This window comes from Pteronotus mesoamericanus, unplaced genomic scaffold (genome assembly GCF_021234165.1).
Source record: "Pteronotus mesoamericanus isolate MK-2021 breed Mesoamerican mustached bat unplaced genomic scaffold, CSHL_Meso_final contig_20, whole genome shotgun sequence".
NCBI lineage: Eukaryota > Metazoa > Chordata > Mammalia > Chiroptera > Mormoopidae > Pteronotus > Pteronotus mesoamericanus.
In genome coordinates this window covers 96,177,487-96,204,409 of record NW_026555085.1, presented here as the reverse complement: position 1 = coordinate 96,204,409, position 26,923 = coordinate 96,177,487, and the positions used below count along the sequence as shown (strand labels likewise).

The 26,923-nt window shown below is 38.5% G+C and overlaps 1 protein-coding gene and 1 pseudogene across 1 annotated transcript; both read right to left on the bottom strand.

The window, feature by feature from the left end:
* Positions 1–308: 308 nt before the first annotated feature.
* On the bottom strand, positions 309–5,056 carry VIP (vasoactive intestinal peptide). Its single transcript, XM_054568981.1, has 5 exons — positions 4,950–5,056; positions 3,075–3,197; positions 2,028–2,132; positions 1,163–1,294; positions 309–377 (listed from the first exon to the last, which is right to left on the bottom strand). Exons 1-5 carry the CDS (start codon positions 5,054–5,056, stop codon positions 332–334), a joined length of 513 nt encoding a protein of 170 aa, XP_054424956.1. The 3' UTR covers positions 309–331.
* Positions 5,057–14,751: 9,695 nt separating this feature from the next.
* LOC129066947 (mitotic checkpoint protein BUB3-like) lies at positions 14,752–21,546 on the bottom strand (annotated as a pseudogene).
* Positions 21,547–26,923: the final 5,377 nt, after the last annotated feature.

The following is a 26,923-nucleotide window of genomic DNA, read 5'->3' as shown; positions in this document are numbered from 1 at the left end:
TTATATTTTGACAGAGAGGTAAGAATATGTCTGAATAAACCAGGACATACAAAACTGTTTACTCATTGAGATGTTTCTCTTTCATGTAATCAGAACCTTGCATGAATCATTTTAAGCTGTTTACTGGGTTGCAGTTCCCTTCTACCTGAGGGAGTTTGTGCAGTTTCCTTCTTACATGAGGTCTCATTGTGAAAAGTCAAAGATATATACATTACCAAGTGACTCTGACCTATTCAAGTAACTAGATGATTCCTACAAGAATATGTTAAGAATGCACAGATATACCCACCACTGGGAAGTCGTCACCACCTTTATTCAAAGATCCTTTTCATCATTTTTCTAGCTCTTCAAGAAAGTCAGGAGATTCCCCCTCAATGCTGTAGAGTAAAAAAGGAAAAATGTGCACGTTAAGGCCATTAGATGAAAAAGCATCTAAAGAAATGATAATGTATAATTTATGCAATTTTCTGTGCCCTGTAAAGAGCTCTGGAGGGGTAAATAATTATCTTTTAGGTTAATTCTTACCTATGAATAATTCTTCAATTTTAAAGGGTCTAAAATTATTCTTACACAATTTTAATTTGGTGAGCAAAGAGAGTTGTCTTGTATGACCTCACCCAACCAGGGTTGGCTCACTATCTAAACAAAAGTAATCAAATTAAAAGAGTGAGAACACCACACTTTGTATTTATTGTGCTCCCAAATTTACATAACCCAGAGAGACCAGGTTTTACAGAATCTGGGAAGACAAAAGAACTCATCACTTAATTTGGTAAAATAAGGGAATTGGAATACACATAAAAGGAGTTCTATGTGATAACAAATTGCTAATTGTGCTTTATATGTTTTAAAACATCAGCTCTGATAAAACCTGATTCCAAATTCAGACTAGGCACCTCTACAGTCATCATTTTAAACCCTGGAGGCACAACAGAATTAACCAAGGAGCTCTCAGGAAAAACGAATGGCTAGAACCATATCCATAAAGGCACTAATTTCCTAGCAATAAGTTCTGGGTAGTCTAAGGACAGCCAAGGTTGAGAATTGTACTTCAGAGTATAAATTGATAGAAAGATAGACAGATAGGTAAGTCTCCATTCTGAAGCTTCTATTCTTAAAAGCACTTATAATTTTTCATTTTAGCTAGTTTCTGTTTCTTTACCTCCTCTTTCCATTCAGAATTGAGTTCAAGTATTTCTTCACCGCCATTTGTTTTCGAAGGCGGGTATAGTTGTCAGTGAAGACTGCATCGGAGTGGCGTTTGATTGGTCCCTGGTCTTCAAAGAAGTCATTGCTAAAAAATGTGAGAAAAATAAATCAAAGAAGTGATAAATATACCAAAGTTCCAATTTTCTTGGAGTCATATAAAAATTCTAACACCCACCTAATTTTCTATCACAAAAATATACTGAAAAAAATACACCTGAGTCTAAGAATAGGAGAGTGAAAAATAATCCAACATATGATGGAAGTTACTGGGAGTTTCTTAAAACACAATCTGCATTTACTGTGCACATAATTTATCAAAAAATAAAGGAATATTTGAAGTTGTGTTCTGGGAGGAAAAGTCCTTTATAAATAAATGCTTCTTTAGAAGCCTCGCCACCTGAAGTGTATCATCTAAATATTCCCCTATGGACCGTTTAAAGAAAGAATCTTCCAATGCTTGGTTTGAGTGGGAAGTTAAAAACAAGGGCTATGGTTAACACTAAAATTTGCTTTAGTTTATACTATGTCTTATTTATTTTTTACTGTGTCTACTTCAATTTAATTGAAGATTTACAAATAATTGCTACTAAAAAATATAAATATGTCAGAAACCAGTGAGGATTTTATTAACAGACAGTCTTACTTCCTTAATCCATGGGATTTGTATATTTTATTGAAGAATATAAATTATTTTTAATAAAATTGAACATTATAAAAGTTATAAATTTGCAACAAAATCAGTAAATTATTAATAATGTAAACATAATTCTCAGATTAAATAATCCTACTGTTTAATAAAAATAACAAATTCTCTTTACCTAACTCGTTTTCCAATAAGAGACTCAAGGTATTTTTTGGCAGAAAGTTGACCCAAGAGTCTGCTATAGTCATTGGTGAAAACTGCATCAGCATGTTTGGCATTCCTAAAACAAGGAAGAAAGGATAACCGTTACTTTGGAAATGGTTCTCTAAACTATTATTTGGGCTCCACCATTAAGAGAGAAAGTGATTAGCTTATGAAAGCTTCTCATAAAAACTTAATTCCTAAAGGAGATTTTCCAGTAACCTAATAATGTGTATTTTCTTTTCATTTATATCAAAATATATCCTATATTTTCAGCCCCAAACTTTGAAAAACTTGAAATTAGCTTTTGTAGAAGTATGTCCCAACATTAAATAATGCTGTCTGATAGAACTTATAAAACTAATTCTTCTCTAAGAAATATTGGTGGGAGAAATATAATATTTAAATTACTTTCTATTTCTTTATTCATGGTGCTTTATTTCTCCTACCCTTAATAATGATAGATATAAGGGGAAACAATCCTGATTTGTAGCAAACCCCTTATTATTCTTTTGCTATTCTTTCTGCCAAAATATTAGAAATAAAATCTCTTAAACTAGGGAGGACCTTAGGGCTTATCAACAAACTATTATTCCCAGATAAAGAAGTGTTTATATTTTGTCTTCAGTAGAGAGCTACTCTGTCTATATTCAAATGTTGTTCTGACAAATGGCTCTGTGATGGAATAGCTTTTATTATTAGGCATCTTTTCTCTACCTAGACATGAAACTCTTGCCCTAAACTTCCCCCTTTTTAGAATCCTAAATGCTGAAGTTTTATTAGAATTAGTGCAACTTCTCATGTTGACATTTTGTGTAACAGAATGCAAGAGAATGACTTGTTTATCCTGGCTTGTTACAACCTCTCTACATGAAAGCTGTGACCAGCCGTATAAGCAGCAATAAATCAGGCTGGGAAAACTGTACTGCTACACTGTAGAAACAGCTTCATGGAGACACGGAAATAAAACATATATTTCAAAATATGTGTTCAAAATACTACTCCATAAAAATGAACTCACCTGGATGCATCATAATAGGGTGTGTCATTTTCAGCTAATGCATTTTGCAAGATGTCAGTGTCTGCTTTTAATGAAGCCTGATCAGGTTCATCTGCTCCTTCATAGGGCAATCTGTCACCCAACACATTAGAAAATAATACAATACATTCTTTTCTCAGAAGGTGGTGCTCATACTTTTACAGTCATTTTAAATAAGACAGAATTGTGGGAAGTATTATTATATATTACATATATATTATTCTGATTAATGGGCTTTTGTAGTTTTTGAGACTGTAAATAATACATTTTTATTAATCTCCAAAAGAGATATAACTTTTACAAGCTGTATCCATCAGGTATGAGAACTACCTAGTTCACCCCTATCAGAGCATTAAGCAAAGTATGCTACTTTGATAATACCTACACAATGCAAAGTTAAATTATACAAGCAGAAAAATTTTATATAAAATAGGCACTTTGACAAATTCTTAAATATTCAGTATAAACCATGGGAGCAACTTGTGTGTTTGTTGATGTTTAGTATCATTTATTGTGATATGTTTCTCTGTATTGATCAAGTCCAAAGCACCCCTCTCTGAGTAGTAACTCAAATTCCATGAATTTTGTGGGGTCTCTGATTTCTAATCTGATGGGTTAATGGGTTTTAATAAGGGATGTACAATGCTTCACTTGAAAGACTAAGTAGAGCCATGCCTACACATGGGATATGACTCTTTATAAATGCATACAGATCATTCTGAACACCAGCACACCATGAAACCTATGTGTATGCATATTTTCTCTGTTAGGGTAAACCTCCTAGGGCTGTGTTGGCTGCTGGGCACTGGTGCGTCTTTTGGTGATGCAGTCGCTGGTGGTCAGTAACAAGCAACCCTCTGTGAATATGAAGCCAAGCGATCAATGCAAACTTCAGCATTCTTATGACTACTGAATTGTGGTAATATAACCATTCAGCCAGAATCATTCTGTTTAGTATCAAAGCAACATAGACCTGACTTTAAGCATACTTCATGAAGAACACCAAGAATTAAGAGGTTATTCACTCTATTGAGCATAAAACTACATTGAACAAAGAATCAGGAATGAAAAAATAAGAAAAAAAAGAAATGATGATTTTTGCCCCTAGATACAGTGGTGCCTGTAAACTGGAATGAAAGATCAAACTAATGTAGCTTTTATTTACTGTTTATTTCTTTAAGTGTATATTTCTTTTATTTCAGATGAAGCTTTAAATGAGTTGCATTATAATCTATGAATCTGAAATATAAAATACCACATAGAGGACAGTAAAAGTAAGGGTTTATAAGGGTCAAAACCATGTACATTAAAGTTCACTCATTGGGCAAGGGTGTCTCAGTAGACCAATCGTTCCACAATTCTTAATATTGGCAAATTAATTCTGCATAGATAGATCTCTCCAACATGAATACATATATGCATACATATGTTACTAGTCAACTACTATACTTTTGGTTCTTTACTGACTGATCTTACAAATAACCTAAATGAGGCAGGCAAGTAAATATCTATTTGTGTATCAGATACTGATCCGAACTGAGGTGACGCTGCATAAAAGCTCATTACTTTTCTAAAACTGGTTTCGAATGAATAGAAGCTCAAATTTTCCTTCCCCCTTGTTTGGAAAGGTGTGCTGTCCTGTCCATAAAGCTAGTCACCGAGGCTGTCTGTCTTGCCCTTAGAGGAAATTTCAGGGCTCAAAAAATCCTGCAGACCTGATGTTGGACAAAACTGTCAACAAAGGGTTTAGTAAATAGTACATAATTTTTAAAAATTAAACTGTCCAAAATAACAGATATGAGTTCCCATTGAAATGACAAAGGACCATTCAGCAGCCTGAATTGAAAGAGAACCTACCCCAGAGCAGAAGGGGCTGCGTGGGGAGCCCGCGCCACTGTCCGTGAGAAGAGCCCACTGCAAAGGAGCAGGAGCAGGAGCAGCCGGCAGTTCCTCTGGGTTTCCATCTCTGCACATGGAAAGGGAGAGAGTTTCACATCAGGTGTCCCCCACAGGTGTCACCACCCAGGTAATTCTGAGTGTCTAGCAAATTCTGAAGGCTCTAGCAGAGAGTTTGCAAAAACTAATATCCATCTTATAGGAACAGTTAAACTGCCGTATTATTACTTTTCAAATCAAGGGGATTTCTCTTGGTGAAAGGTGCTGGAATAAAGGTCAAGATCTCTTGCAACTGCCGCCTGTCTGTCACGGGTGCAAAACGTAGTCGGCCCAGGTAGAGCAGGGATGGCACGCTCCTGCAGTGCTGGGTATAACCCTGGGGACCACTTTCTATGACAATGATGTGGCATCCAATTTTAGTGTCTTCCTTAAGTAAGGAAACCACTTCCAAAAAATGGTCATTTCTTCTACTTTAAAAGTCTGCATCTGATTAATATAAAACTAGGTTATTGTATATTTAATTATGTACATGTACATAATAATGTATATATCTATCAGTATAAAAATTATTTTGTATATACTAATTTTTCCTGTTTTATTTGTAGATATTACTAGAAACATACTTTCCTCAGCCTGAGTTTGAACTACTTAATGCAATTAATAGTAAAAATTAACAACAAAAAAAGAGTGAATTACATATCACCACTGATATTATTCTTTTACAAAAGATAAATATATTAAATACTGTTTTTTAAACATTTGATCCACTTGCACATTTATATTTCTAAATAGTTTCTAGACAGAAACTCAGGACTTCAAGGCCTGTTCTCTTGCTGTCTATTAAAAACACGGGATTAAACTTAAAATAAAGAGGAAAGTAAATGCTTTCTACATTCATGTAAGCAACATGAAACATAGAAAGAACAGTAGTTAAGACAAACAAGTTGAAAGCTTCAAAGAAAAAGGTATCCACTTAACCCTTCACTCAAAAATCACATATGAGCAAAACAAACAAACAAACAAACCCAGAAAGCACCCTACTTGAATACAATACTTTAAAACAGTATTAAGTAAAAGAGCGTGAAGAAAAAGCATTTTTCAACTGAAAGAACTCAATTTATTCATATATGAGAATTTGAGGCACTTCTACACTTTCCAAGTGACTGAGAAACTTGTCTTTCTGTTGTTATAAAGAAACAACACTGTAAAAATTTTTTCCAGGCAGAGAAAAATGCAATATACCCTGAGAAAAGTTGCAGAGGCAGGGAGAGCTAAACAGAAGGAAGCTCAAGTCTGCTTACCTTGCCTAGGAGCGCTCCTGGAGAGCCTTGTCCTACAGAATACTGGAGCTGTCTCAGGTGCTGAAGTGCTGTGAGGCCAGGAAAGGCTCCACCAGTTCTCTGTCCTGAGAGCTGAACCAGAGCTTGGTGCTGGCTGAGGGCTGGGTATTACCGCCAGCAGCTGCTTTTCACTCCACTCTGGCCAGCACTTCAAAACCCATCATTTTATAGGGTTGGTACTTAGGGCTGAGCAATCACAAAGCTCTGAAAGACGTCACAGCTGTACTCCCACAGGGTGATAGGACTTGAAGTTCTTATTTAATTGTCATTATTTCTGATTTATATAAATATATAGTGAGTAACATCAAGACATAAGATGAAGAAAACTGACTTTTCCTTAAATAAAAACAGCTACCAAGTTTAATGGGAAATATTTTAAACTTTAATTAACAGTAATGATATAAGCAAATGAATTTGCGTCATAGCCATGGACACTGAGATTCCTTCAGAAATTTTATGGGCAAGAATACATTCAAAAAGCAACAAACGCTTATGTGTAGTAGGCTTACAAACATATAATTATCTTTTATTACAAGGCATCCATTCTCCTAAGGTCTTTATTTAATTTTTATGCTATTCATGTACATCCTGATTCACGTAATATTTTTTGAGATCTATCTTTATTTTAAAAGCATCTAGAAGCAATTTTTTATTTTCCTCTTATTAAAACTTCTTTATGTTGAAACTAATCCCAAGATAATAGTTCCGAAAAGGCTTGAAGCCAGTATATATGTACCCTGTTGTTAAACATAGTAGTAGCACTGTTATTTTACATTTCTATGGAATATAATTATTCCCAATGCCCTTTCACATACAGTTTCAAACAACTCCAAAACTATATTATCAACTTGTCAATGAATTTAATTTTATTTTCAAAAGTTGTATTCAGCATTTAAAAAATCTTTGCACTGCACAGAATTATTGTGTTTCTCCCCTATTCCTGAACACACACCTACAACCATCCCAGCTTTGGTACATTTTCACCTCAATCACTTAACGTGAGGCTGCAAAGCCCTAGTTGGAGAGCACGGGGAGTGTGCCCTGTTCTGACGGACACCATTTCCGTTTGTGAGTTTTCAATTCAGTGTAGCTTCGCATGCATTTAACCAGAATTTAAGATAAAAATACAGTCAAATGAACAAATTTATGAACAAGAAAGTAAAATGCTATTTTTAGTTTTATTTTTAAAATCTCCAGTGCAAAGATCCTTTTACATTTTTGTGCTTAAGTTCCTCAAGGGAGAAAAACATGAAAGTCCCTTTATTTCTTCTACTTTAAAACTTTAGTATCTATTTGCTTTCCTCAAAGTCAGACTGATCTAGTAAAAAAAAAAAAATCCTGCTATGCTTAATCATACTTTCTAATTTGGTTACAAGAAAAATTAAATTTCAAAATGTCTGGAAATTTGTTTCCCAGTTGACAGCTTTGATTTAAGCCAGAGTTCCTGTGACTTAATTCCAGGAAATCTTTTTTTCCCTGATTATTACAAATGAGAGTTTGAAATGATTCTCATATGGAATTTTTTTATCCTTATCTCTTTGTCATCCAATTCTCAGTGAAGTAACTTTATTAAGAATACCAATAGCAATGTAAGTTGGTTGAGAATCACAGAAAAGCTGATGCTGAATGATAAGCAGAACAATCTAAAAGAAAAAAGACATGAAAGTGATTATTATCTCATTACAAGAAGTGTTTAACATTAACAAAATATAATTACAGTAGTTTTTTCCCAATGGTAAAAAGAGTTTACCCCATTATAATCATAAAACACAAATGTAAAGAGAAATAATTCAATTACCTCTGGATAAAAAGAAACTAAAGAATTGTATTTTTCTTATGAATTTGAACAAGAAAGCAAAATTGAAATTTAAAATTGGATTATAGCACCATCTGCAGGTTCAAATGCTTAATCCACAGATTTTTTAAAAATGTGTTTCTTCTCCTTTAAAAATTTTTTAAAAATTTTTATTTACTGATTTTAGAGGGACAGGGAAGAGGGTGAGAGATAGTGAAACATTGACTTGTTATTCCACTTTTTGAGCATCCATTGGTTGTTTCTTATATGTGCCCTGACCTGGATTGAACCAGCGACCTTGGCATATCGAGAAGACACTCTAATCAACTGGCTACCTGGCCAGGGCCAGAGATCGATTAATTAGATACATTGTGGATGCTTCCAGAAAAATAAACGTAAGAAAAAATATATAGATTAATTTATTAAAATACTTTACTATGAAACTCAGTGTATACAAATATGCAAATGTGAATTTAGTATTTAATTCCCTCCCTCAATTATGACATATATTTCTATAATTTTCATATATTTTCAGTGAAACTTACTATCTACCTTAAGGCTTCTCTGTAAAGTGATGTTTATAAGAAGAACTATCATTTCTTCATTCTGATAGAACAAATCTCCAAGATTCTTCTTGTACAGATAAACAAACCTATGTCCAGAAACTAAGTAATGTTTGCAAACCCACAGTGGTGATTAATTACAAATTGAGATGGGAAGCTAGATCTTCTGATCTTCATTTAGCTTTCTTTCTGTTAAAAACTTGTCATTTTCTGTAACTGTTTTCGCAACTGTTGACACCAACAGGCCAGATAAGAAAAACAAAAAAGTATAAAAATATTGGCATCTCCTTTCTCCCTTTCTTACCAACAAAATGGAAGGCAGAAAAATAGAGCTGGCGTTCTAAACCAAAACACACTGGATATAGGGAAATGTGGTAGAAGGGGCTTTCAAGCTCAGGAGGCAGCAGAATCCTAGATCCACCCTTTCTTTCTCCACGCAAAGAGTTAATAGAGGACTCTTATTGCTGTCACAGATGAAATGCCTCAGAGGTGCTCTGTGGCCTCTTTGAGAGACATCTTTGTCTGCCTAACTCACCCTAAGACACACGCAGCCTGCATCTACCCACTCTCTCAGGGTCATCCTGGGGGTTAGTTCTAGACCAGAAGTGCGCGAACTTCTGGGCGTGAACCGCATTGGGCTCGACTCTCTGGTTTTCACATCTTTCAAGTTATGAATGATGTTTATATTTTTAAGGCTAAAGAATTAATATACAAACAATATTTTGTGATCTGAATATTATATGGGAGTTAAATTTCATTGTTCATAAACACATTTATATTGGACATGGAAATGCTTATCACATATGTATTATCTATGGCAGGTGTTGCATTACAATGACCAAGTTTAGTAGTTGTGACAAAGACTATAACCTGCAAAGCCTATAACTGACCCTTCAGAGAAAACTTTGTCAGCTTCTGGTCTAGAGTCACCTATTTGGGAAGGTATTTAAGAAGTCATGTTTATATCAATATTCTTAAGTCCCATAGTTTGCAAAACATGTATCTGGATATATGCATATACATGCACTTTTAATATATATTATGTGTAAATAATAAGATATATGCATATGCCTGTAATAGCTTGCACAATAATAATACAATGTACACTAACTGTATACTCATACTAAAAATATATGTATACAGATGCCTATATATAATATTGGTGTTTGTGTATTTTTTCATCCCTTCAACTTAGAATATTTGGATTTTCTTCTAGGATTCTGTATTGTCGTGTCCATGATATGATAAAAATAATACTATGACAAAGGTCAGATTTTCCCTTAAAGTTCCCTATTGCAGTTCATTCTGGATGCTAAAAGAAGTTTATAAGTATTAAGCAATTGGATACATGACTGAAATGGTATAGCAGAGAATGACCCCTCCTTTAGTTCCAGAACCCCATCATCTATCCCACTTACTAATAGTTAAATTTAATAAAAGTTATTTCTTAGTTTCAAAATTCTTTTGTTTGTACCCAAATACATGTAGAAAGAATGATGTATTAAATGTTGCACTTATCAGATAACTGTATGAAAGTAGATTTTGGAAGAAAGACTATAGAGAAATCACAAGAGCACAAAAATTCTGTTGTACGGGAGTTTAAAATAAAGTGCTAAAGGTTTAAGAACAAATTTCTGTCTTTAAAATATTATTTATTTTTATGGTTTATGCGCTTACAGTTGTTCCCGCTTTTCTCCCTTTCCCTACTCCACCCGGCCCCACCCTGCCCCGTCCCTCAGTCAGCCGCCATATCTTTGTCCCTGTCCGTGGGTGGTGCACACCTGTTCTTTGGTTAACCCTTCGCCATCTCTCACCCCGCCCCGCCCCCACTCCTTTCCAGCAGCCCTCAGTCTGTTTCACGTAGCTCAGCTTCTGTTACTATTCTGTAAAGAACAAACTTCCTCTACTTCACAATGTCATCTGTCATGCCTATGCTCTCCGCACCATACACACATTGCATGTTACCAGCCTTTAATTCAATACCTCCTCTACTTGGGGATCAGAATACATGAGGTCAACAAGGAGGGGGAGAGATCACCAGCAGAGGAAATGCACAACAATGTCTAATTCTTGGTTATTCGCTTTAAGACTGCTGCAGTCTAGATATTAGAATACACTACTTGACAAGAATATTCACTGAGTAAGTGCTCATGGCTGCTACGCCACTGTCTACACCCTCCCCAGACCGGCGAAGAGCTTCTGAGATGGGGAAGAGAAGAGGCAATTAAAGACAGGGAGCCAACCCTCTGCCCTAATCTGGTGGGGGGTTATGGTAGGGTTGAAACCGTGATGACAGAGCTCTGCGCGATTATATTTGGGGACTAAACAGTGGAGGCCACTTTGGCTTGATTTCTCGTTTGATTGCCATAGTAACCCGTGAAGAAACACCCTTTGCAATGGTATGGGAGAAAGTAGGTAAACCTGTAGGACAAAAATCTTTTTGCTCCCCCGGCTTAGTGAGAGCCTCAGTGCTCTCCAGAGGTCAAGAATGGAAGGAGCCTACTATCTTCAACCAAGAACCACACCATACCCGGGGATCAAGGCAACTGCACATCTCACTGGACGACAGCTTGGCCCACAGCATCCCTTAAGGGCCCAGAGGCGAATTCCCAGATTCCATGTTGTTACATACACTTTCAGAACTTAGGTGATGCTCTGAGGATAAAGAAGGGCACAGCAAATCCTGAACTGAATGAATTTAAACATGACACTGCCTGTGCTTACCCAGAACAGGCTAAGATTAATCACAGTTTCTGTGGAATGGTGGATCCGCATAAAAGTTGAGTTAAGGAAAAGATTTACAAGTAAAATGTTGGACCTTATACAACGTGGCCTGTGAAACTTTGTCCTCACTATGGTTTTACTCATGACCTTGCGTTTCCCATGAACATGCTTTGTCTAGGAGGACTCAGTAAGTGGCTGGGAGACAGAAGCCTGGTGACATGCAGACCTAACCTAGAACCACAAGGCCAGCCCTCATGTTTCCTCCAACTCCTTTGTCCTTCTGTTAAATGACCTGGTCCCCAGATTTGGCATCCGGTTCTCTCCTTAGGCCACCCCAGCCCACTTCTTGGCCCTGGAGCCCTACAACCTGCTTCTTTCCTTTTGTCTTAGTCCTCTGTAAGTTCCCAAGACCCCTGAGTTTTGACTTGCTCTGGGGAGCAAGTTCCCACAGCTTGCAATCCCAGGTGCCCCGCTCAGTTGGCTATTCACCCGTTGCCCATTTGGATGTGCTCTCTGCTCTTCTTCACTGTGTTTTATGATCCCTAGATGCTGACCTCCCACTCTATCCATGTCCTGTGGTCCTCTGGCTTCTGGTTGAGCTAGCCAAAAGGAGGCACTGATAGGAGATTAAAGAGACCAAAGAAGAGAAGAAAGGGAGCTCTGATATTTAATCCCCATTGACCATGGTTTGGAAGAGGATACATTCCTCTGCCCCCAAGCACCAGGTTCCGTAGGTGGCTCCTCACACACAGCCCTAGAGGTGGCAACCCCTTCCTGCTCAGGCTGGTCCATGGGTCTCTGTGGTTCTTAACATCTTTTGCAACTCTCTTCCATGAACCTGCAGAGTCAGATATTTGTGTCCTACTGGGCCCCGACCTTGTACACTCTCATTCTTCACCCAAATCACACATCTATGGATATATGGAGACATTTAGCTTTAAGGTTCAATAGCTTTAGGAGGCTGCTCGTGCTTAAAGTTTCAATATTTTCAATTCATGTTGGGAGACTCCTTCAAACGATCAATGGAAACTTGGAGGAGTGTGGGGAACCTCCCTGCCTCGTGTTGGGGACTGTAGTCCTGTATGAGCAAGAGCTGACCTGTAAGACTCAACTGGAAAGCAAGGAATGCTGGCCAGCAGGCATGAACCAATGTGGGCACAGGCAGTTCTCTGGGGAAATCAGGCCTAAGAATAATGTGTTATTTCCTTCGCAGCCTGTCCTGCTAGAATAATCTTTTCTAGTTACTCAAGTTAATATACACTGGATGTTTAAGTTCAAAACACACAGTAGTTCTGACCATCTAGCTTCATGCTCTCTAACAGTCCCTGATTTAAGGAGACCCCTATGTTCTTGCAATTTTTATTTCCAAACAATATCTATTCTCCTTTGGTCAACACTATGTGACATTGATTGATGAGTTATATGTGCATGCTGTGTGTCCCTTACCTGTGGAACTTAGTAAAAACCTAGGGAAAAAGGAGATCAGGGCCCCTCTCCTCTGAGGGATTGTCCAGGCTTTTCTCCCCACGCAGATCATGTGTTGGTAGGTTTCTTTAACCCGCAGCTCTGAGGAACTTTGCGGGACGAGGTTCCCCACAGAGGGGCACTACAGGCCTTGAGCAGGCCTGGCAGATGGGTGGGCAATTGGTTTTTGAAGACTGTGGCTGAAACACACACTGGAAGCCCATCCTGAACCTGATGCTACTTGAGTCCCTCCAGGGAAAGAGGCTGGTTCCACCGCTAATACAAGTCAGGAGGAAAGGTCAATGTGCTGGCGGAAGCCAGCATCCAACCCTGACCAGGCCTTTGCAGGAGCAGCACAACAGCCCTGGGGGAGGAGCTCTGAGGCCAACGCAGCCTCCATGGCCCCTGGGCTCCTGGCGCCTGGTCCGCAGGAAAGGACACCTCACTGTCTAGGAAGCAGGAGATGTGGCTCTTCGATCAGCTCTGGTTTTTCTTAATTATTATTCTAATACCCTGTATCTGCACTCACTTCACCGTCCTTCCCAGTCTGGCAGACTGATGTTCTATCTGACTCATTAAACCTTTACTTTTAGCTAGAAAGGCTGTCAGAAAATTTAGTCCTGCTACTTTGTTTTGAGAAATTATAACAATTCAATATCCAAATGAGTCAACTGACTTCGAATGAGCGCACTGCTGGGATTTGGACCCTTCTTTCCCTCTCCAAGTCCACTGACTTTTTGCTGGATTGTGAAGCCAGCAAATTTGCAACCCACAGAAAGGACAGTGGTGTGTTGTGGAATCAAAGTGACAAGGAAGAGAGGGAAGACAGTACATTTAGTGTTCTGCAATGATTTACATTTGTTTGGTAATAGTTTTGCCCAAAATCATAATGAAATGAAACTGTGTTGATTGAGCTCAGAACAGGGAGTGGCTTCTCAGCCTGAACTAGTCTCTTTATGGTTCCAGGGCCCTCAGGTTCCTCAGAGAAACGCCAGGCAGAGAGGGAGAAACCCCATCGCTGCCAGTTCCTTTATCACAACAGCTCTGAGCTGAAGTTTTAGATGGAAAAGCATACAGTGCTTCCTTCTTCTCCTCATGCCCAGGAAGGGCTGTTGTTGGCATTTTTCTTGAGGAGGGAAACTGAACTAGATGCTTTTGGATGTATCTGTGTGGTCAGGTGCTGATACCAGCAACTCTGACCATTACGTTTGTGTGTATACACATGGGATTTTCCATCATTTGAGTAGAATAAGAGGAAATGTGAGATTTCGAGTTCTTTGTGTGACACACTGAGGACCCCCTGATGCAGGGCATGTCTCTGTTCTCCCTCCTCTGAGCTACTTCAGCAGTCTCCATGGGGTCCCAAGACCTCCAGCCTTCTCCTTCCAATGTCTTCTTCACAATGCTGCCAAAGCGATCTTTCCAGAACATGCCTCTGATCACATCACTCCCTTGTTACAAGCTTTGTAGGTTTCCTCACTGCTCCTAAACCGACGTCCTGACCCAGCATCAGCCTTGCAAGCCTGGCCCACGCTGCTCTCATCAACGGCTCCTCGCTGGCCCCACCCCTTCCCACCAAAATCTGCTCTCAAGCCATGAGAAACAAGTTTCCGAAGTAGCGCATTCTCTGCTGCCTCTGGCTTGTCCCCCACAGAGCATTTTTTCCTGTCAGGAGCACCCACTCCAATCTCTCCTTTTCTTTCCAGTTTCAGCTGACAGCACACTTTTCCAGAAGGATCTCCAATCATTCTCTCATTGAACCTGGTCTGGGGGCCCTGTCATGGGGCCCTACTTAGCGCTGCATTTCTCCCGGCAGGACGTTGGCCACACTGAGCTGTTATGTCATGTTCCATGTCCCACCATCCGTCGGAACACGCTCAGGTGCAGTGCCTGGCACATGGCAGGTGCTCCGTGGCTATTTTACGTAGCATCTGGGTGAATGAGATGAGTGAGAGTGAAACTGTACTCATTTTAACTTTATTTGGTTTGGACTTGAAATCTTTTTATTTAATTTTTATTTTTTGGTTGTCTTGGTCTAATGATCAATATTTCTTGCCCATCCTCAAATCCAACTTAAATGTTGTACAGGATGTTTTTTGCCTAAATCTTCCCCTTATTTATTATCTTTTAAAAATCTTCTTCTTTTTTTTTTTATTTTATTTTTTATTTCTCAATATAGGCAATAAATATACTAAAACAGATTTAGTTTCAACAAATAGTAAAGGAACAATTAAAATAACATCATTGTCACACTCGGATTAATGAGTATTAAAAATATTGGTAATATCAAGTATTGGCCACTCTGAAAGAAACTGGGTATTCATAGAAACTTTTTCTTCATGTTAAAGAAATCCCTTTAGCATATTTTTGCAGTGCTGGTTTGATAGTTTGTAGTCTTTTGGTAACTTCTTTCTGGCTTTAACTGAGCTCTTCGAGCTCTTGCTGGGTAGAGCTGTTTTGGTTGCGACTTTTGCTTTTCAAGACTTGGAATATTTCTTGCCCTATTTCATTTAGTGTTCTTTCTGGGGATTGCTCCTTTCCATTCGAGTGGGGCATATTTCTTTGTCCTCCCATTATTTGTGAGACTCTTCTGTTTTTCTTCTGCTTCTTAAGTTGATCTATCTTGATTTCCTGACTTAGCGGTGTGAACTTCTATGGTGGGGGACTGCTGTTTTTACTTTCTGGATCTGTCTCTGATGATGTCAGATGTTGACCCTGTTTGACCTTAGGCAATCTGTTTGAGACTTCCAGTAATCTACTGTTTGTGGCTGTCTCTTTCAGCTGTTAATCTATTCACTCTGCACTCTGCAGGGCGCCTTAGACAGCTCAGGGCTGGGCAGAGTCCCTCCTAGGGGCGGGGTTATTGCGTCCACTCATGCTGCTGCCTTATGGGAGAGGAGTCCGCACTGGGATCCCGCCAGCGACTCTCTCCATTCTCTCCCCATTCTCTCCCCAAAGCCTCTGTTCCCAGTTTTCCTCAAGTGTCCCCAGACGTCTCTGCGCCTTTAGCCAGGCGTCTACTGTCTGTGGCTGCCACTCTGCTCTCAGCAGGCAGCTTAGACAGCACAGGGCAAGGTGGAATCCCACCTGGGGGCAGGGCTATTGCGTCCTTTGATGCTGGTGCTGTTCAGGGGGAGTGGTCTCTGCCTGAGCAAGATGGCTGCTGACCCATGGGGGATGAGTCAGCACTGAGATCCCGCTGGCTACTCTCTCAATTCTCTCCCCAAAGCCTCCTTCCCCAGTCTCTCCTCAGGGGTCTCTAGCCCACTCTCCTCCACCTTTAGCAGAAGCCAGGGTAAGTGGTTGCAAATAAAAATGTATGCGTTGGCCCTTTAAACAGTTCTTTGCATCTCCAGCCTGTCTCTGGCAGAGAGCAACCCTGCCGCTTTTCGCAGCTGGCTGTTTTCTGTGTGTCTTTTTGGGCTCTGGTGCTGTGGGCTAGATATCCCCACTTTTGGTTTAGACCCTGCTCTTCTCAGGGGGATCCATCTGGCTGTTTCAATATCATTTTGGTGCTGCCCGTGGGCACCCCGCCCGCCTTCTCAGGTCTGTACAGCACTCCTTACCAGTTAGATTGTGCTAAAGCCAATTCTTCTGTTTCTGGGGTTATAAGGCTCCTCTCTTGTTATTGTTTAGTTGTTTGTCCCAGGTGGTTTCTCTACAATTTAGTTGTAATTCCAGGTTGGTTCTGGGAGGAGGTCAGTGTGACTTCCACTCACTCCTCCACCATCTTGATTCTCTAAAAATCTTCTTAAGCATGTTGATTGTTTTTTTCTCTAGAGCTAAAACTTACTAATGATAGGTTTCTTTTTAGTCCACAAACTAAATACTAGGTCTATAGCAGCCCTCTGGTCCCTCTGTTAATGTTTAATTAGTATATTGGTGAGTATTTTAACCTCATAAACATTGATTCAAGCAAGTAAGATTCTTACAAAAATAATATATTTTTACAAAGAAAGGGAAATATTTTCTAGAGAGTGGTTCACTCTTTTAGAATGTCTTCTCTCACTCTCTTGCCATGCTTTGTAACATTGTATTTATGTTTTCCCTTCATAGTATTTTCCATTCTGTATTCAAATGACCAACTGATTTAATATAATTGGACAGAGTCTTATGTTATACTTATTTATTACATTATAAGTATCTCCAAATGCTTGCTGACAAGTATGAAATTAATCATTTAAATGGGAAAAATAGAAAGGCTCTCAATTTTTTTATCTGATATTATGTAATCTCAGTGTTGAATTTCCTGTATTTCTAAGGTTGAAGCAAAGAAAAAATGCACTATAAAAATGTTTTTTAATTGGTAGAATATTATCCTATTGATGAGTAGAAGATCCAGTATTTGAAGTCCATTAATAACTAATGAAATCCTAAAAACCTCTAATGAAAATCCAGAAACTTGTCAAGGATTTTCCAAATACTCACTGGAAAAATAAAAATTACAAGATTAAAGAAAGATAACAAAATGTTTATAATTCCATGACAATATAACTCCATTTTTTCACATTTCCTTTTATAAGTATATATCTTTAATTGTTGAAATTTTAACTGATATTAAGTGTATGTTTATAAATTAGTATGTCCCTATCCCTTTTTGACATTTAGACATTTAACATGATTTTATAGAATTTTTATAATTATTTATAATATTTTTATAATATTCCATTGTGTTGATATAGCTGTCTTTATCACCTTTAATATAAGGCCTCTGGGGTTTTTTCTCCCTAATGTTTTCTTACATTCTATTATAAATAAAGATACACTGTGTATATTCAGGAATGTAGCTTTATCACTTTCCTTAACTAATTTCACTTTCCTTAAATAATATCATTGATATAAATTCCAAGAATAAAGTTGCTGTGTCAATTCTACTACAAACAATCACAAGGCTGGCTGGAGAAATTTGAGAATAAAGACAAATAAACCACTTAAGTACACTCTCTTCATTATGAACAAATGAAATAATACTTCCTACACTTAGACAGTAGCTGACTAAAAGATGCCTAAGCTATTATATTGGCTGATCTAGACTTCTCTCAATTGTGAAACCCTAAATAAAATGTCCACTATAAAAATATTCTTGATCACTCAGTAATAGGAATAGATATATTGTTTCTTTCATATTAACGTGCTTTTTAATGATTGAATAGTATTTTTAGTGAAATAAATGCATCACTTCTTTTCTAGACACAGGCAATGGGAAGGCAATATTTTTATAAGCAAATAGTGTGATTGCATTATTGCACATGGAGGGAGCCTAGCTTAGTGGCTAAAATGTACACTCTGGAACTACACTGCCTTGGTTTGAATCCCAGCTCCACCATTTGCATGCAGTATAAGACCTTGAGCAAGTTATTCAATCTTTATAGAATATATATGTATATATTTTATACAGATATAAACATATAGGATATATATGCATATGTCTGTATATGTGTATTTATAAATTAATGTTTCATAATTAGAACTTAATATGTATACAATATACTTATGTATGCAAAGTCTGTTCAGAAGGCATCTAATCATATAATGTGAAAAATAGAGACATTTATTGAAGACGATACAAAAAAGATTGTACATAAGATAATGATGCCTCAGTTCTCTTCAGAGTAGGCACCTGGGGACCTCACACAGTTCTCCCAATCACCATCTACTGCTCTGTGTATTTTCCTGAATCTCATTGATAGCCTGACATTTCTTCCCTTTCAAAGGTGACTTTTCCTAATATATAAAATATTAACATATATATATACACACACACGTACATACACCATACATAATACATTTTTATAACTTTTATCTGGCCAAGACCTTAAGAAACTTCTGACCTGACACTTGCCAGAAAGAAAACCTTTAATTCATTTATATTAAACAACCACACTCAACAAGCTATCTCATTCAGTCACAGAGGAATACATTTTGCAAACCAGTTATCTTCACATACTATTCCAGGAAACTGCAATGTGCAAAGCAAGTCTATGGATAATTTTTTTCAACTTTTCTTTTGTACTGTTTAAAATAAGTTTTTGATTGCACCTGCCTTAAAAATACTCATGTTAAACTTATTAACACACTACATAAAAAGTTTATCTTATTTTATTTGGAATACATTCAACTTTTTTTCTCATAAAAATCTTGCCGTCTTCCCTGGGTTTACCCGCAAAGCTTTGTGGAGTACGTTCCCTTACCAGTTATTCCTAAATCAGTGCTTCCACTTCCACAAGAGGAGGCCATGCCTGCCCTGTGAGCTTCTGGCAGAGCAGGTGTTTTCTTTCTGCAGTGGACATGCAGAATTTGTTCATTTGGAGAAGAAGGTAGAGAGCACAATCTCAAAACTCATCATATATATCTTTGAAAAGCTCATTAAGAAAAAGTTATACATCATGGATGTGCAGCCTCTTTATTTCTACAAATCAATGGTTGTCAATATTTTCTGCATCAAAGGTCCTTCCAATACAAGTTACAAACCTTGTCCTCAGAAAAATGCATCCATGCCCATACATGTCCCCTAATGTACACAATTTAAAGGATTCTTAGAACTCTTCTTTCAAGTTCACAAACTCCATTTGGGTTCTTGAAACTGATTACAACAATTCATCCAAGAGACTCCAAAATGTGTCCCAAAGTCACTGAGGTGCTGCTTATCTCAATGATATGGTGCCATTTACCCTACTAGGATTATTTCCACAGATTATTTTTTGATGGTCACACTGAATTCCCATAAAATTCCTTGCTTTAATTAGCCTAAGCCTACTGTTTAGTGTTCTGCTCATTACGTCACACAGGATGCTGTTTAGTATAAGTTCAAATTTATAACTTGAACTGACTGTGCTTCTCCTGGATAAATGATTTGGCTTTCTGAGCACTTGAATGACCTATCTCTTCATATTCCTTTCTTTAAATTTACAGTGAGAGCACTAAGAGATGAATCTGTGGCCCTTTGCGGGTGAGTGTGTAGCATGTAAGACTGTGTTTTGAGCACTAACCTCATTACTGGCTCCACAGCACTTCCTCTTGGCTGTAACTTTATCATCTATTCGCTTACGTTATCTGGCTTAGCAGCCTTCTTACAAATACTGTACAACAGAGAAAAGAGGAAAGAAAAGGTGAGTAAAGGAATACAAAGAAGAAAAAAGGGTTTTTTTAGTTATATTCCTTTAAATTCCATTTTTTTCAAAGCACACAATTAAATACTTAACACTAATTTATATTTTAAAGACTTAAAAATGCAAAATAAAACTGGTAAAAGTAAAAGTAATTATTTTGTTAACCCATGTGTTCCACTGGTGATTTCAAAATCTCAACTGCCAAAACTTTTTAGCTACAAGCCATTTTTAGATTGTTTATCATTGAAACTTTCAAATATATAGAAAAGAAAATGGTATCATGAACACTCTTATAGCCATCACCTAGATTTTAACATGATTAATGTTTTGCCATGTTTGCTTCTTCCAGTTTTCTTCTGTTAAAGTATTTTAGAATAAATGACACGAAACACACAAAGACTCCTCACTCTACACAAAGTCAGTATGAAAGAGCATAGACAAGTTTTTGTAGGACAGGCAAGAGACATACACATACTAAATAATGTATTCACCATGACTACAATGCTAGCCTTGGGGGGAAAGCGTGCATTTGTAGGAGGCAAAACAACTTTTTCGATAGAGAGACAGCTTTCAGGAGATGATTCGATGGACTTTGGTTTTGTTTCTGCATCTGTCACTTGGCAAATGAAAACCATCTTCAGGATGTCCTGTGCCATCCATTTCACACACATGTGATGACACCATTGCAATGGAGTTCCATCATTCCTGAAGGCAAGTGATGCGATGCTGGTGAGGTAATGATGGAACTGGCAAGGTCGCTTTTTGTTAAACAGATCCCAAGTGTTTACAAATCCGTTGGAACCACCTACGGCAAGTGTGTTGTGGATGTTGTGAAAGAAAATGTCATTGACTGGGTAAATCTGCTTATTATTTTCTTTTAAATCTGCTAGTCATTTTGCTCTCTTTTCTTTCTGAAGGCATAGTTCTTCTGTACCTCTGGGCTTTGGTCCAAACATGCAAATGCCAGCTGGCCTTCAGGATGGCTTCACACACACACACCCTACTCATTTGGAAGTGCCCATATGCTGCCTGGCTGGGACTTCAGCCTGGACCCCCAGCGCTGCTGCCAGTAGTCTGTGTTTTCTGATTCCTGCATTAAAACTGCTTCCTGCCAGACCCTGAAAGGGCACACTATTCCTTTCCAGGCTGAGGCAAGGTCCCAGCATTACAAGGAGTTCTGAGAACCCACAATTTATTAGTTGTCTGATCCCAACTCCCAGTAACCATTACATTCACTTCTGAACACTATTCAACACATGTGATAGGGACTTCATGGGTTTCAACGAGGTTTACTTTTTTTATTTTATTGAATGTATTGGGGTGACATTGGTTAATAAAATTATACAAGTATCAATGTACAATTCTATAAGGCATCTTCTGTATATGGTGTTGTGTGTTCGCCCAAAATCAAGTCTCCTTCTGTCACCGTTTATTCCCCCTTTCCTCTCTTTTCCCCACTCCCCTTTCCCTGTGGTGATCACTGTACTGCTGTCTGTGTCTATGAATTTTTGTTTTCTTAATCCCTTCACCTTTCTCCCCCAGCCTCCGAGATTCCTGATTCATGTTCAATCATGGATTTTCCACTGACGCTCTAATCCCCGCTCCAGGCCTGCGCTCAGGTGCAGACCGCACCATCCAGGGTGGTGCTGGTGTGCTCGCCCTTGAGCCACATGGAAGAGGCCTGGACACCAAGGAAACACAAAGACCTGCCCCAGGAGAAGGCCGACAGGGACTGGTGTTGGGGCCGAACTTCACAGAAGAGATGCCATCTTTGGGGGACTGGTTCAGCTTGAACTTGTTAGAACCAGCCATCTTGGACTCCACTCAGAAGCAGCTTAGCCACACTGGTTGCCCTTGCGCCACCCCCGCCCTCAGAAATTACAGTCTCTCACCTCTGTGCATTTTAGCATGCATCTCTGAACAGCAAACTCCTGCTTTTACATAATCACAGTAACACTTTTCACGCCTAACAAAATTCATAATACTCTCTTCCTACTTAATACCTAGTCTACCTTCAAGTTCCCCAGTTACCTTATCCCTCCCCAAAATGCTTTTTGTAACTGTCAAAACACCTTGATCTTAGTCTGTGCGATGTAAGCATGCTCAGACCTCCTCTGGTCCTCTGTTTAGCCACTGTGTTTACCTCACAATGCCAACAGGCATGTATATGGCTAAAGATAGTGATGAAGTGACGAAATGTGTCATATTGTGATCCCATTAAGTAGCAAGAATTAGCCATGAAGTATTTAATTAATAAAAATTATCCTCTCTGAAACTTTCAACTTTCAGTGTTTCTATAAAATAAGATACCATTTATCATGAAATATCATGAAATTTATGAATTAAACATAATACACATTGGTTTTTTCAAAATATAGGCTCACGGTACCCAAAAGCATACTTATTTACAATATTTATACCTGTGAAATAAAGAAGAGCTTCTCTTCCAGCTCTTTCAAAATGCTAAACATTGTTACTTTTCTAGCATGTGATTATGCTCTCTGCCTCCTGTTTAAAAAATTGGATTCAATGTTAATGCTAACAATTTACACTATCCTTTGTATAATTTTCTATTCTTATTGAACATAGTCTTATTCTTTCTTTTATATGCTTTAGAAATATTAGAAATAAATGTATTTTAGACATTTTTATTCAGCAGCATTACCTCATAAGCACTGCCTAATTTTATAAAGCATCTGTAGATCAGGGATCTGGCAAATGTTGTTTTATTTTTAAAAACGAATTTCCAGTAAATCCAGTTTTCGGTTTACACTTACGAAGTCAAAATGTCAAGATGACTCAAAAACAATACATTAAATTGCAAGTGAACTTTACAGATTTGATTTGGCAGAGATAGCACAAGATTCCATGAGATCATGTGTCTACAGTACCTCTGAGTGAGCCATCGGAGATCATTCAGGAAGATAACATCAAAGGTCAGATCCACACCACTTATGCAAATGCCTTCAGGTGGAATTGACCTAATGGAATGAAACTTTCTTCCTCCTCAAAAGGTTAAAGTATGTGGGAAACATTACTGAAGGGTCTCCTCTAATGAAAATTTCAGTGAGGGATAAACTTATGGAAAAACATGCACTTAGGGGTAAGGCAGAGGACACATAAGTCACTACACACAGGATTCATGTCCTATTCCTACCATTTAGGGAAATGGAAGTGCCTAAATAAGGCCTGAAACGGTGTCAGGCAACACATTTAATCTTGCTGTTTATCACATGCAAGCACCCCTCCATTCCCAGACCTTGTTGGAAGGGATTTGAACAACAGACTATACTTGTCCAGAAGAAATAGATTTAATGAAGTAGGAGATTTATTTCAGACAGTTTGAGGAGGGAAAATCTTGGAATATGTGATCCAGATTTTTAAATTGAGATACAGTGTGGCAGTGTTTTCACTGTCAGTGGGCAGGACACAGTCTGTTCTCACCAGGGGCGCGGGGTTGAGGAAGAACGTGCCACTAAAATCAGTTAATGCCTTCCAAAGGTAGTCTCGACTCCCGTCTGTCATTTCATAGCACAAGAAAAGCGGAACCAGGAGAAATCACTACAGTATTATGGTGGAGAACTGCTGGGCTGCTTCTAGTTCTTACAAACTCTGCACTGTATGCCAGTAGATTTTTACAGCGAGGTTGTCCAAACACCAGGATGTCCATAAGCAGTAGCCTTGCTGGAATGATGGAGAAGGACCTCAGAAAATTTTCTCCATCATAAAAACAATGAGAATACTGGCAAAAAAAAAAAATTATAACATTTTCAGAACTCTGGAAATTATCTGAAGACTTGCAACAATCCAGGGAACATTTGTTTAAAAAAACAACTGACTCCTGATAAGACAGTGGGCCATGTGGCATTTTAACTTGCTTACTCTCAGTTCCTTCTTGGCAGCTCCACAGCAGCCTTGAAAATCAGCAGCCTTGCAAACATAGTATCTGGGAAAACCCACAGCCTGACAGTCACTGGAGAAGTCAAAATGGGTTTTGTTGGGGGCGGGGGTTGGGGGACAGCTGGACCGTAACTAGAGTGGCAAAAACATAATTTATTGAAAAAACAATTGCGGTAGCGGAAGCAGACCTCAGTGTAGAAACTGGCTCAATGCTGAACACAATAAGGAAAAATGAGAATTTATAGCCAAGGAGTAGGGTGGGGATCAATAGAGGGACAATAAGAAGTAACATGGAGGGTGAGGGGGGATTCTGACTAAGTTGGCCTAACAAGATTCTTGTCAGAGACAGGCCAGGGTGATCAGAAATCACGTGGGAAGATGGTGGTGGATAAGGGACTTCATTAGCTATCAAGCAAGAGTGGTCAGAGAGCAAGGATGGAGAATCACAGTTAAACTTCGCAGGTTGCCTGCTGAAATTGGATGACTCAGAGAGGAATATGGAGGCTTAAAACTCAGGGTCCGTTTGACAGAAGAGTTCAAGGGAGCCAGAGTAGAGCTTGGTCAAAGAGAGAATCTTTGTCACTTTAGGGCTTCTCAAAAAGCCACCATGCCTAGAGAACAGCCATTGTTTGACCCGACTGGCTGCTCCCTAAAAGCCCTAGTCATGGGGCGTGTTTCTGTGTCACCTCGTTCAGTGCTCACGCAGCCTTACCCTTAACCTTCACCCCATCTCCAGCCGTGTCCCAAACCCTAATCACTGTCTGGTCCTTTGATTCAATCAGGGACAGCTCTGAAGGGCCACCCTAGCTGTCTCTATAGGTTTGGCTGATGCCTCCTTTGAAAACACCACTCAGTTTAACCTCTTCTCCTGCCCAATCCTGCTCCCTCACTCATTCACGGAAAGCCACTGCGAAGAGCTCCCCACCCTTGTCAAATTTTTTTCTGCACACAAATCACCATTTTAGAGTCTGTTTTCAAAGGCTCCAACTTAAGACAGAGGTAGTGATAATACCAAAGAGAGAAGTGATATTTGAAGCAGTAAAATCATTAGGAAGGCAAATAAGGGAATGGACTTGAAAACACAAGGTGGCGTGTTGATTTAAAAGGGGAAATTTTCTCCATTTCGAAGAGCAGAAAGGAAGCGATAGAGACAGGTGGGGGAACTTTGAGAGTCACAGTAAGACTGTGACCCATGGAAGATTTGTTCCCCTAAGAAAATTAAAGTGTTAGGTAAACAAAAATGGAAATATGTGTTGGCCAAGCAAAATAAATAGTTGTCCCCTGCAAGTGAAATTCAGGAGCACAAAATTTAATCAGAAAAGGCAGAAAAATAAATCAGAGAGCTAGATAGCTATGGGAAACACAGAGGATCTTCTCTGTCTTCCCAGTCCAATAACATTTTTCTTTCTGATAATCTGCTTTCCTTTCTCTCTTCCCACTTTGTTTATTCACCCTGGCCAAATTGATACTACCCATTTCACCTTATATTTCGACATGACCTCTGGTTCTAGCTTCTGTTTCTTAATGTGTAGTTCCTGTTTGGTATCTGCTTTTTTTGCAAATCACCAGACTTTTCTGTATGAGCATTTACAGAACATGACCAATGTCAGAGTTCAGAGATTTTGTTTGATTTTGCTGGGAGTACAGTGAGCACTTCATATGTGCACTCAGCTCCCTCTGACTACAAGTTTAAATCCCAGCTCATCTCATCAGTCAAGGAATGGCTGGAAAACCTCTTAAGTCAAAAGTACGGTATTAGTTCAACAAAGCTGTAACTGGGTTTGGGTTTGGGGGAAGGGAGTTGTTTTGTATGCTGTCTGTTCAATGGAGGCTTTGGTTTAATAATCATCAGGCACCTGAAGAAGTGAGTTATAATGAAATTTTATAACAGCAAGAATGAGTTTCCCCAAAATCCACATTTTACATGTATATGTTTCTAAGGCTTTTTTTTTTTAATTTGAGAAAGTTTATTCCTGATTGTTTGAAGACATGAATGTGTTAAGAAAAATCCCAAATGGACCAATAAGACTTCCTACTAATCCCATTCCATTTATCAGATAATTGACTTTCAAGAAAGATGTTTTGTAGCAGAACAAATTCTATATATATTTCTCTGAAGGTATAAAGAAAGTCTTTGAACTTCAACAGCCTCTGACAGAAAACTTGGTAGAGGAGAGAAGTGACGCTGCTGGGCAAAGTCGTTTTTCTTTGAGCCCTCGAAGCTGTTGATCGGTGACTGAAGCCGGGTGGGTCGAACCCTCCCAGCAGCCCAGGCACGTCTTCCGTGCTTCTCTCTCCAGACTTGGTGTTCATATCAGCTATTAAAGTTTTCTCTGTTTAACTGATTGGCTACAGTATCACAACTGTGTCCCTGAGCTGGAGAGTACATGTTGTTCTTGGTGTCCCATGTCAATCTTACCAGGAGTCTATTATATCCTGTTGCTATTCTTTGTAGCTTCTTGATAGGAGCTTTTAGTTTACCTTACTTGCAGTGTGGATAGAGATTTCTCGTCTATTTTGAAATTTTTTATCTCTATTTTCATCAGTGAATTCCCTAATTTCTCTCTTGTGATGATATGATGATTTTTCCCATTGCACATGAGTGCCTTATGTAAAGATCATTAACCTTTGTCATGCATTTTGTCAATATTAAATCTTAATTTGTTCCTCATCGTTGAAGAAACATCTTAGGCTACTCCCATTATGCTCTGAATACCTTCACTCTGAGGTTCCCATGCCATCTGGTCATCAGCTGCCAAATCTTACCAGCTGCCAAATCTAGTCCTTCTTATCCTCACTGCAGCCAACAATGCAATTTAAATCTCAGCCCTCCTGCTGTCTGCTCTCTAAGCTAGGGCTTACCTAGCAAGCCTGGCTTTTCTGTTGTTATTGTACACTTGACACTAATATAATTTTACACATCAGTTATATCTTAATTTTAAAAGTTATGCTCTAAAATATTTAATGAAGTAATTCTGACTCTGTTTATCTAGTGAGGTAAGAATCTAAATTAATGTTTTTTAATAAAAGACTTATTTTC